The 12,898-nt window shown below is 41.8% G+C and overlaps 1 protein-coding gene across 1 annotated transcript; it reads right to left on the reverse strand.

Moving 5' to 3' along the window:
• Positions 1-2,273: 2,273 nt before the first annotated feature.
• Positions 2,274-10,979, reverse strand: LOC139457850 (uncharacterized). Its single transcript, XM_071239199.1, has 6 exons — positions 10,869-10,979; positions 9,199-9,317; positions 7,926-8,040; positions 5,367-5,552; positions 3,920-4,008; positions 2,274-2,882 (listed from the first exon to the last, which is right to left on the reverse strand). Exons 1-6 carry the CDS (start codon positions 10,947-10,949, stop codon positions 2,819-2,821), a joined length of 654 nt encoding a protein of 217 aa, XP_071095300.1. The 5' UTR covers positions 10,950-10,979; the 3' UTR covers positions 2,274-2,818.
• Positions 10,980-12,898: the final 1,919 nt, after the last annotated feature.

The following is a 12,898-nucleotide window of genomic DNA, read 5'->3' on the forward strand; positions in this document are numbered from 1 at the left end:
CAGTGTGGAATGTGGGACCAGGGGCTATTGAGAGGGTATTTGGGACAGAGCAGTGTGGTATGTGGGACTGGGGGCTATTGAGAGGGTATTTGGGACAGAGCAGTGTGGTATGTCGGACCGGGGGCTATTGAGAAGGTATTTGGGACAGAGCAGTGTGGAATGTGGGACCAGGGGCTATTGAGAGGGTATTTGGGACAGAGCAGTGTGGTATGTCGGACCGGGTTCTATTGAGAGGGTATTTGGGACAGAGCAGTGTGGTATGTGGGACCAGGGGCTATTGAGAGGGTATTTGGGACAGAGCAGTGTGCTATGTGGGACCGGGTTCTATTGAGAGGGTATTTGGGACAGAGCAGTGTGGTATGTGGGACCGGGGGCTATTGAGAGGGTATTTGGGACAGAGCAGTGTGGTATGTGGGACCGGGGGCTATTGAGAGGGTATTTGGGACAGAGCAGTGTGGTATGTGGGACCGGGGGCTATTGAGAGGGTATTTGGGACAGAGCAGTGTGGAATGTGGGACCAGGGGCTATTGAGAGGGTATTTGGGACAGAGCAGTGTGGTATGTGGGACCAGGGGCTATTGAGAGGGTATTTGGGACAGAGCAGTGTGGAATGTGGGACCGGGTTCTATTCAGAGGGTATTTGGGACAGAGCAGTGTGGAATGTGGGACCGGGGGCTATTGAGAGGGTATTTGGGACAAAGCAGTGTGGAATGTGGGACCGGGGGCTATTGAGAGGGTATTTGGGACAGAGCAGTGTGGTATGTGGGACCAGGGGCTATTGAGAGGGTATTTGGGACAGAGCAGTGTGGAATGTGGGACCGGGTTCTATTCAGAGGGTATTTGGGACATAGCAGTGTGGAATGTGGGACCGGGGGCTAATCTTCCGTAATATAATAAAATCCAAATTCATGCTGCAGACTACAGTTGATAATGCAACAGCAAGACACCAGTGCTCCCCAAGCAAGGATTGATGTTCTAGTTAAAACACAACACAGTTTTGGTTGAAAATGAAAAAAACAGGAACTTTAAGTAACTTTGTTCAACTAGCACCAAGTGCACGTTGACATGAAGAGTTAGTTGCACCAGACATAGAATCCTGGTCCCATTAATTTATCAAAGTTGAAACATAGATGCATAAACTAGTCTAGATACATAAAATCTCAGATCTCTTGATAACTGTGTCATGATTTTACTCAAATTACATATGTATAGCTGTAAAACCAGAGACCATATAATATTATAATCTATTATATGGTCTCTGGTAAAACATAATTGGAACATGTACACATCATCTAGAGTGAGTGAGTATGGTTTAACGCCAATTTTAGCAATATTCCAGCAATATCACGGCGGGGGACACCAGAAATGGGCTTCACACATTGTACCCATATCGGGAATTGAACCCGGGTCTTCAGCGTGACAAGCTCACACTTAAACAAATAGGCTACCCGACCGCCCCCACATCATCTAGAAGTACCCACAGTTAATCGACATTAATCCCAAGAAAGCATGACAAATTACACATACCACAAGGATTAGTGATGTAGTATGGTACTGTAAGCTTAGAGGTAGCGAGTGTGTTCAGAGATTGTTGTTGTGTGGCAAAGTCAGGGTTAGATTAGGAGTGCCTATCTGGGCTACTTTCACTATTGCGATTGTAATGCAATAGTACTCGACACTATTGTAATACTATCGCGACAGTTGTCAACTATTGCAAAAGTATCGTGATAGTATTAAACCAACTTTAAGGCTTCATAATTACATTAATCCATGTTATAGAAATGAGATATTGCCAACAATGTCAAAGTCGGCCATTTTTCTCCCTGTTGCAATTCCCAAGCTCCTCACAGTGATAGTCCGTTCGCGGAGCTCTCTATACTATCGCTGCCACCAGTCAAAACTCCCCACTGTGAATAGGTGGCCACAACCATGCTTGGAGTTGAACTCGAATGACCGTTATGTTTACAAACAAGCGACGACTGTCGTGACGCCGAATACACTTATCGCTGCTAAATTACTTTCTTCGTTTGTCAATTTGAATGTTTGTTTCATTAAAACTATCGTGTTATTGATATAGTAAGAATGTAAGGGAGAAGTTGGTTGATTTTCCGTTAGTCTGCAATCTCGAACCAATCTGATTATTAAAACAACAAAGTAAATTCATCTGGAAAACATGGTCAGTCATAAACCTTTCCAAATTGAAATATGATGGCATTCCCAAAGACATAAACAAAAGTATGAACACTACTACATATGGGGTTGGAGGGCGCAAATTTCAAGATTCTTGTAATGGCCGTGCCCACACTGGTGGCAGCGATGTTACCGAGAGTGTAACGAAGTTGTCACGCGCTGGGAAGGAGCTTGTGCAATTCAAACCAAAGGGAAGTAACTCTAATCCTTGGTAATCAACGTCCATATAGAACAACTGTAGGGCAAACAATGGCAAACACTGATATTTTGATACATCGTTTGCAATGTCTCTCATCTCTTCCCATGTCTGCCATACAATGGAGGCCATTTTTGTAAGGATCGTGTGTTAAAACAGTTAGATCAGCGGGAGATCTTGCAGACGTGAATATGGGCAAGTGATCGATTGACATATCATCTTCCATCACTGGATCAAGACTGCCGACAATCGGGGGCATAAAATATCAAAATAGATCATGAATTGCTATCTCCTCTGGGTTTCGGCTCAAATCAAAATATCACAGTTCTGTTGTAGAGTTTTTCTGGTACCAATAATAAAAAAATAAGTTCTCTTGGAATCACTCAATCATGAAGGAAAACGTTCATTCATCTGTATCCATGGCAACTTAATATTATTCTTGATCTTGTCCTGAGGGATCAGATTCACCTGGCTTCTGTTTCTTCAAATATCCACGTCTGAAGGATAGAAACATCAACTTCAAGATTCTAGACTCAACTTAAAGATTATTGCACTTATATAGCGCTTTGCATGCACAATCATGAGTTTGTGTGTGTGGCTGCTTATACTAGCCTGGACTAATATCGGTTTGATAGCGCTAGCCCACTGAGGTACCATGCCATGCTACGGGTGTCTTTTACAAACAATGGAACTATCGGAATGACCCAGCCAGTCAGCATGAAGCAAAAATAATCATGCTCAGTGAGAAAATACCACCCCAAAATCGACAATATACCTGTCTCCATGGGTAATGTTGTGTTTAATAACAATTTATTTGTGTGTTTGTTGTTTAACGCCGTACTCAGCAGTATTCCAGCTATATGACGGTGGTCTGTAAATAATCAAGTCTGGACCAGACAATCCAGTGATTGACATTATGAGCTTGTTTAACGCTGCACTCAGCAATATGATGACAGCCTGTGTATAATTAAATCTGGACTTGACAATCAAGTGATAGACATCATGAACATCGGTCCATGTCTACAGGTAACGATGCCACTCCATCAACCAAGTCACAGAGTCTGACCGCCTGAAAGCCCGAAGAGATGCAGGTCTTAGACGATTACCACTTCGGTGAAACCCACGAGCACGGGTATGGTGCTGTAAAACCTAGAAACATAATCGGGGCGAACCAGGATTCGAACCCACAATCATAGGTTTCTGGCGTTCCCAGGGGACGCAACTCTGCACAGCGAATGGCAGCGCCTTAGATGACTGGGCCACCCGTGCCCCCACAGATCTGCCACAGATACCCATGGATGACCAGGGTTGTTATAATACACTTTTGGAGTAGTTTAACACCACATGGAACAGTATTACAGTTATATCATGGCGTGTCAGTTTGTTGTGTAGGGAGAGCCTGAATTGATGCAGACCTTCGATGTTTACGATTTTGACAAACCCATGGTAATTGGAGGTATGGCGTTGAATAACAAATAAGGGAGAATCTGGAGTTCCAACCAAGGAGGAACTTTGACATGGGACCCACACTCACAGTAAGGCATTGGTCTGCTGAAGCTCTGCGATCTTTGACTCCGTCGACTCCATCCACTGTCGATACTTCTCCCCCCAGGATCGCTGCAGCTGTAACAAATGGTGTATATGTTTCATAACATCCCATGGACATCTTCCTTCGACAAACAGAAAGACTTATTAATACTGAAGGGGTGCAACATAAGTCTTCACTAAAACACCGGTTTAATGTGACTGGCGACGCCCTTTCATGGGTGACATCATACCTCTCATCTCGCTTTCAATCAGTGCGGATTAAGGATAAACTGTCCGATAAAGTGAAGCTTGCATATGGCGTCCCCGAGGGTTCGGTCTTAGGACCAGTGCTAATCACCATCTATACATCTCCACTTGGTGATATTGCCCGACATCATGAAATACTTTTTCATCTGTATGCAGATGACACACAACTCTATCTGTCCTTTAAACCGAATCAACTTCACTCAGTGCAAACATCCCTTCAAAGGTTGCAGACCTGTATAGATGACGTGAAGAACTGGATGCTGACAAATTTTCTCAAATTAAACTGTGACAAAACTGAAGTTCTCTTTTTGTGCAAAAACGCCACCGAGTGAGCTATCCTTGTCTCGACATCGGAGGCAATATGATCGTTACAGGCAAAGAAGTTTGTAACCTGAGTGTGATTTTCAACTCATCACTATCTATGGCTTCTCACGTGGATAACATCTGCAAGCGAGCATATCTGAACATCAGGAATATTGGACACATTCGCCAGTGTATAAATGCAAAAACAGCTACTTCTCTAGTTCACGCATGTGTTCTATCACATCTAGATTTCTGTAATGGACTACTCATCGGCCTTCCTCATAACCTTTTACTAAACTTCAAAGAGTTCAAAACTGTGCTGCCAGGCTTGTTACTAAATCCAAAAAGTTTGACCATATCACACCGATTCTACGGAACCTCCACTGGCTCAAAATCAATGAGAGGATCCAGTATAAAGTGATGCTGATTGTGTTCAATGCGACACACAATCAAAAACCAACTTATATCAGTGAGCTTCTTGAAGAGTACGTGCCTGGGAGATCTCTCAGATCAAGCAGCCAGTCCTTACTCTCTGTGCCTAGTGTTAGAACGGCGACTTTTGGAGGTCGGAGTTTCGCCAAAGTTGCCCCTGAGCTATGGAATAGGCTGCCATCGGACACAGGAACATTGACAGTCCTACTTTGTTTTGATCAAGACTAAAAACCTATCTTTTCAGCAAATCTTTCTTGGAGTATTGAGGCTTTGTGTTTTCCTAGCTGTGTAATGTCTCTTTGTGTGTAGACTCAAATGAAGCACTTTTGAGCAGTTCTTTGAACTGGATACCAGCGCTATATAAATCTGTAGTTATTATTATTATTATTCACCCAACTTCAATCTTGACCCAGGTAAATGTCTACCACCATCTTGACCCAGGTAAAACTTACCTCCATCTTGAGCTTCTCCTCCTTCTCGCACCAGCCCGCCTCCTTGATGCTGAGGTCGGTAGCCAGGGTGTCCACCCTCTCCTTCAGCTGCTGGCTCTCCACCCTCAGGGCAGCATTCTCACCCTCAGCGTCACTCAGCTCCACCCTCAGACGGGCCAGCTCAGCCTCATGGTCACACTTGGAGTCCTGAAATTCAGGGTCAGAGTGAGTGTGTGAGTGAGTGAGTGAGTGAGTGAGTGATTGAGTGATTGAGTGAGTGAGTGGACCAGTGAGTGAGTGGACCAGTGAGTGGACCAGTGAGTGAGTGGACCAGTGAGTGGACCAGTGAGTGAGTGGACCAGTGAGTGGACCAGCGAGTGAGTGGACCTGTGAGTGAGTGAGTGAGTGAGTGAGCGGTTGAGGGTGTGGGTGAGTGAGCGAGCGAGCGAGGGGGTGAGTGAGTGAGTGGGTGAAGGGGGTGAGTGAGTGAGCGAGTGAGTGGTTGAGGGGGTGGGTGAGTGAGTGAGTGAGTGAGTGTTCAATGTTAATTGCCGCTATCAGGGATTCAACTAGACCTGCTCAGAAGCTGATATTGGCCCCAAGTCTGCAGCAAATGGCAGTTAAAATTCCCAAACTGGAACTAAAGCTTTCCCAGTTTGTGTTATTATAGTTATGAGTAATGCAATTCCACCCCTCATATCACTTGCATTTACTTCAATTAAAATGGTGTCGCCAAGTGAAGATGATCTGATCAGTAATCACGATCTATTTTGTAATAAAACGTGAAGTGCATAAAATCACGTCAGCACCTTGATTAAAAATATGAAAACATTTGGAAAATATTTGGTGAAATCCTGCAATCGACCGAAATCTGCACACCAGTTTAAGAACCGGTTGTTGATTTCATTAGCGATTTTGACTGGATTCATCTTCCCGAGGCAAGAGAGTTAACTGACTTTAAAAGTCCAGTTTCCACCCTTGCTGAACTAGGCTGGAATTACTTGGCTCAATCATATTGCCACCAGTGGCTATAACCAGTTATGTCCCTTCTAAGCCTCTCCTAAGGACCAATCAGATTCCACCTCTCATATCACTTGCGTTTGCTTCACGCAAAATTGTGGCGCCCTGTCAGGACGATCTGATCCATAATCAAAATCCGTATTGTGATAAAACGGGTCTTACATCGCGAAATGCATCAAATCACGCGAGTACCTTCATTAAAAACATGGAAAGATTTGGAAAATATCTGCAGACAACGAGTTGGCGGGGCACATGCTTTGCAAATCCTGCAATCGACCGAAATCTGCACGACAGTTTACGAACCGGATTTCGATTTCGTTGCGCGATTTTGATTGGACTGTGCATAGACTCGTTAGTCCAGCCAAAATGTAACTCCACAATACCAGCCTAGTTCGGCAAGGGTGGAAAATGGACTTTTATAGTCAGTTAACTCTCTTGCCTCGGGAAGATGGACTGGATTATGCATAGACTCGTTTGTCCAACCCAAATCTTGTTAGTCCAGCCAAAGAATAACTCCATAATTTCAGCCTAGTTTAGCAAAGATGGAAACTGGACTTGTAGTTTACTCCCTTGCTTCGGGAAGATGTTGATTGGTTAAACAAGCAATTCTTTTTAAAACAAATTAGGCCAGACCCACTAACTGACTACTGTTTCCTGATTGGCTGATAATAATATGGGAGGGGTTTATGTTGCATTATTGCAGTGTTTGACATGTTAATGTTTAAAGAAGCCGTCTGTGAAGTGATTCTGATTGACATATGTATTTGTGAGAATTGACTTAAATATACTTTTGCCTTAATGAAGGTATAAACACAATTTTCTGTGTACACACACAGCGGTTCCTCCAAAAATGCAAAAACATATTGTATTTTTGGGAATGAAAAATAATTCAATAATTTCCATATCACAAATATCACATATTAGGAATATACAGGCTAATAATCTTTATTCATATACTCATTACTAATTTTGTCGGGCAATTCACAGGGTTCAGCAGGTCACCTGATTTACTAAGGTGAGGTAAAAACACTGCTTGGTCAAATATTACTCAACTCAAAAGGGTGCACGGGAATAACGCACGCATGAATACGGTGTTAGCATTGGGCGTCTCAAAATGCGTGATTCCCGTGCACCCTTTCGAGTTGAGTTGATAGGTTCCACTGTGTCATATGGCCCTGTGCAAAGGTAGCATTATGCAGATGGCTGTTACAATGAATGCTCGTTCCACCCGCGATGAACAGGTCTGGTTGTTGATGGAATATAGTGATAGCTAAATAGACAGATTTTATATTCATGCACTGATTGTCTTTAAACGTAATATCCAGTTATGTATGACTGTTTAATAATCTCATACCAACTTTGACTGGAGTAGGTCCAATAGTTTTTCAGATATTGTAGTAAACATCAGTACCTTAAATTAACTTCCAGACTGTCCATGGACATTGGGATCATTTCAGATGTAACATTTCCTGAAGATTCCCCATTTACCGTACCCCATTGCCCAGTAGTTTGAAACTTCCTTGAGACTTGTCGATCGACTTTAAGTCTTTGTTTACAAACCTGTGCGTATTGTGTCTTCACTATTTCAAGTTCTGCAGCAAAGTGTTTCCTCAACTCTTCCATGTCTTTGGCCGGAGTATCGACTCCATCTTTCTTCATCTCAGACTTGCTTTCTCTATTACATTAAAAACAAGGAACAGCGTCATCACTAACCCCTGCCATGAGGCACATTAGGAGGTTGTTATTCATATAGTTCAGATGCCAAATATACATAGTAAATACACGGACCCGTGAAGATCCGGGGTTTAATAGGTCTTCAGCAACCCATGCTTGCCGTAAAAGGCGACTTTGCTTGTCGTAAGAGGCGGCTAACAGGATCGGGTGGTCAGACTCGCTGACCTGGTTGATGCATGTCATTGTATCCCAATTGCGTGGATCGATGCTCATGATGTCAATCACTGGATTGTCTGGTCCAGACTCGATTATTTACAGACTACCGTCATATAGCTGGAATACTGCTGAGTACGGCGTTAAACAACAAACAAACAAATAAATTGTTATTAAACACAACATTACCCATGGAGACAAGTATATTGTCGATATAGCTGGAATATTGCTGTGTGCGGCGTTAAACAACCAACCAACCAAATCTAATGCTAACAACCCATCAGATTTCTACCATGGTGCTGGACACTTTCATGACGTGTAGCCTTTTCGACAGGTTACAGGAAAAAGTTGAAAATTAACAGACAACACACGTTAGCACAAAATCTCTTTGACTTTTGGTCCTGGTGTGAAGATTTATATCAGATTCCAAACTAAGTGCCCTTGACAAGCAAGCTGGGACAAAATCTTTATTATCGTAAATTATAAAGAATTATGAATTATGAATGGGAGCCGTGCCAATTTACACCTGTCAGAGGGGTACTCAAGGTACGTGATCTAGACTACCAGTTGTCGGACTTTCATTTTAGTGGAAGCCACGGTGGCTGAGTGGGTTAGATCGCTGACTTTGTGTGCTGGCGATTAGGTGCCTCACTCTGGGAAGTGTGGGTTCGAATCCCGGAAGGGACTCAACCCCCAAAAAAGTACAAGAATCTATACTTTACTAAGAAAGTGTTATCCCAAATATAACATTTGTTATATAAAGAATAAGGAATTATTTTATTCAAATTGGTAATTTTTGCTATCATTTGCGGGGACGAACAATGGCCTCTGAACAGGTCTAGATAAACGCCTTTGGGGAGCTAAAAGTCTGAATTCGGCAAAATAAGAACATATTTATTAAAGAGATTAACAATTAACTTCCACTGCTGGGAAGCTGCCATCATACCGTCTGCCAAAGGGGGCGCCAACATGTATGACCTCACGTTCCCTCTTGTGCACGGTTGTGTTTTTGGCCCTCCGAAGGTCATCGAGTCTCTTCTTGAGGCGAGTCACCTCAACCTCCAGCTGAAGCACAAACACAGTTACCTCCCTTAGAGTGAATTACCGTATTCACATATTATATATATGTGTGTAGGTAATCTCTATAAGCGGCGGACAAACACTGAAGTTTTACATATCACAAGGTTAACATGAAACACAAATGTGCACCCAGTACACAATATATAGAATGGACGCAGAGAAAAAATATATTGCCCAATAATGATCATTTCTGGTTAAATGCAATGTTTTTATACTTACCTGATGCTACACAGTGCTATAGGTGTAGCATTAGGTAAGGTAAACCATATTTACTGTACCAAATTCTTGACAAGGAATCTATGAAATCTTACAGTACATCACTACATTATTTCATGCCTTTACAGGAGACGCAGAGAAAAAATATATTGCCCAATAATGATCATTTCTGGTTAAATGCAATGTTTTTATACTTACCTGATGCTACACAGTGCTATAGGTGTAGCATTAGGTAAGGTAAACCATATTTACTGTACCAAATTCTTGACAAGGAATCTATGAAATCTTACAGTACACCACTACATTATTTCATGCCTTTACAGGAACCCCATGGTTCCTGGAGGAATCCGTGAAATGAATTATTGGGATCAAGCTTTATGACGGCGGTCTGTAAATAATCAAGTCAAGCCCCGACAATCCAGTGATTGACATCATGAGCATCAATCCACGCAATTGGGATACGATGACATGCATCAACCAAGTCACTGAAGCTTGACCACTGTTCTTACGACAAGCATAGCCGTCTCTTACAGCATGCATGGGTTGTTGAAGACCTATTCTAACCCTGATCTTCATAGGTCTCATGTTGAGGTATAAACATGCATCAACCTGGTCAGCAAGCCTGACCACCCATTCCTGTTAGTTGCCACTTACAACAAGCATCATCGCCTTTTACGGCAAGCATCGGTTGCTGAAGACCTATTCTACCCCAGATCTTCACGGTCTCTTATAAATAGTGAGTGAGTATCGTTTTAAGCTGCTTTTAGCAATATTCCAGCAATATCACGGTGGGGGATACCAGAAATGGGCTTCACACATTGTACCCACGTGGGAAATCGAACCTGGGTCTTTGGGGTGACGAGCGAACGCTATAATCATTAGACCGACCCTTGTCCTTTAAGTCTACCTACTTTGAGCCCGAGACTGAGCATTAGTAGTAGGACGATACACTGATGGATCGATATTTTTTACTTCTTCATACAAGTATCGATCACAATCGCACACAAAGTAAACAGTATCGATTCTTAAATTAAATGCATTCTTCAATAAATGTTACACCACGCACTAATTACCAGTGAAAATGAGTAGTGAAAACATAAATATTTTCATCCACTGCATACTTGACACTGCCAACTGTAAATCATCAGTGGGCCAGGTAGTTGGCCATCCTGTCTATGAAAAATATGGCTTACGCACCACAGAAAAGTGCACATGCAAGTATAGTGATACATATCGGATCGTTAGCAAGGTATCATGATAAGTATCGGATCACAGTCGGTGTATCGTCCCAGCCCAATTGAGCATCGCCCTATTTCTTACCTCTTTCACCTTCCCTCTCAGAAATGCTTCAGTGGATCGCTGCTCGATTTCTGTTGTACTTGTGCGATGGTTGGATGCCATATTTGGTCATTCATTCATCCCTCATAGGACCAAATTCTGATTGCAAAAAGCAGACAATATATTTCACTTTTCGCAATCACTGCATTTCAGGCCAAATTTTATGAGTTTGAAATACCGTTTTCTCTTTCAATCCTCAATGTGCAAGTCTCATGTAGATTTGGATAGATTGTAACATCGTTAATGCAAATATCGTAAACTAAACATTAAAAGAGGCTCGTAAATAAGGTTTATTTGCACTTTAGTCCTATTTGCACATTTGGATAGATCGTAACATCGTTAATGCAAATATCGTAAACTAAACATTAAAAGAGGCTCGTAAATAAGGTTTATTTGCACTTTAGTCCTATTTGCACATTTGGATAGCTCGTAACATTGTTAATGCAAATATCATATACAAAACAAGAAGCTTGTAAATAAGGTTTATTTACACTTTAGTCCTATTTGCAGATTTGGATAGATCGTAACATCATTAATGCAAATATCATATACAAAACAAGAGGCTCCTAAATAAGGTTTATTTGCACTTAAGTCCTATTTCCAGATTTGGATAGATCGTAACATCGTTAATGCAAATATCATATACAAAACAAGAGGCTCCTAAATAAGGTTTATTTGCAATTTAGTCCTATTTGCAGATTTGGATAGATTGTAACATTGTTAATACAAATATCGTAAACAAAACATTCAAAGAGGCTTGTAAATAAGGTTTATTTGCATTTTAATACTGTCAATTTCAAAGGAAGCGGCGGATATAAAGGCTCCAAATATGGTCTTGGAGGTAATTTCCTCCAAAATTACACACTTGATCACACATGTTCACCCCTCCTGTTCACACCCTTGCAAGCAAGACTCTGTTCAGTCATGGTCAGCTGCACATTTTCTCGGAAAACCCAGAACTCTAGATAACTTTTTGAGCAATTGTGTTTTTACTCTAGGTTTTCTATTTTAATTGGGTTATTACATTTTTCATCGGGAAACCAATATTTTGTTCACTCATCTATTCATCACTCTATTGGGGTTTTCCCAAAATTAGTGAACATTTTAAGATTTAAAAAAATGTAATAAGGTTTTATATGTATATAACTGTTCTAAATATATGGGCTTGACTCGGAAAGTAAATTGGCTTGTAACTGTGTTTCAGAAATTAGCTCCTCTGTACGCATGGTGAAAAAGCTTCATTGGGAATTTACGGAAGGTGTTTTTATACATTTGAGATCTTCATTTAATGCATGCGTTTCTGTACGCAAGTAAATTGAAAGTAATTGGGTTTTGAATATTTTGGGGGGTATTTTACGCAAATACGCTGCTTATCTGTAGCGCTGTAGCAATTTCAAAGGAAGCGGCGGATATAAAGGCTCCAAATATGGTCTTGCTCCAAATTGCTAATTTCCTCCAAAATTAGGGGCGGTCGGGTAGCCTAGTGGTTAAAGCGTTCGTTCGTCACGCCGAAGACCCGGGTTCGATTCCCCGACATGGGTACAGTGTGTGAAGCCCATTTCTGGTGTCCCCCCGTTGTGATATTGCTGGAATATTGCTAAAAGCGGCGTAAAACCACACTCACTAACTCACTCCTCCAAAATGACACACTTTATCACACATGTTCACCCCTCCTGTTCACACCCTTGCAAGCAAGACTCTGTTCAAGGTCAGGGTCAGCTGCATACGTTCTCGGCAAAGCAAACAATTTCTTTTTAACTCTTACGACATTCAATCCACAATTAAACAACGACCACTTATACACTGTAGTTTCCTTCGTATGAGTGGGATTAAAGGATTAAAATATACTCCTCTTTCTTTCAACAACGGAAATGTGACAAAGGCCGTTTAAATCACAAACTGAGTTTACCATTCAGTGAGAAATCAAAGTGCAATAGATACTATTTTTTCAGTTGCATTTATTGTTTGCATTTCAGTACTTTCATTTATTTTATTGTGAGACTTTTCTTAGT

This window comes from Haliotis cracherodii, unplaced genomic scaffold, assembly GCF_022045235.1.
Source record: "Haliotis cracherodii isolate W230 unplaced genomic scaffold, xgHalCrac1.p SCAF_12, whole genome shotgun sequence".
In the NCBI taxonomy this organism is placed as follows: Eukaryota; Metazoa; Mollusca; class Gastropoda; order Lepetellida; family Haliotidae; genus Haliotis; species Haliotis cracherodii.

Coding starts and splice junctions, on each gene's coding strand:
- LOC139457850 (XM_071239199.1), bottom strand. CDS start 10,949: ATGGCATCCAACCATCGCACAAGTACAACAGAAATCGAGCAGCGATCC. Junction 9,318..10,868: donor TGAGAGGGAAGGTGAAAGAG/GTAAGAAATAGG, acceptor TTTGTGCTTCAG/CTGGAGGTTGAGGTGACTCG. Junction 2,883..3,919: donor CAGCAGACCAATGCCTTACT/GTGAGTGTGGGT, acceptor TCTATCCTTCAG/ACGTGGATATTTGAAGAAAC.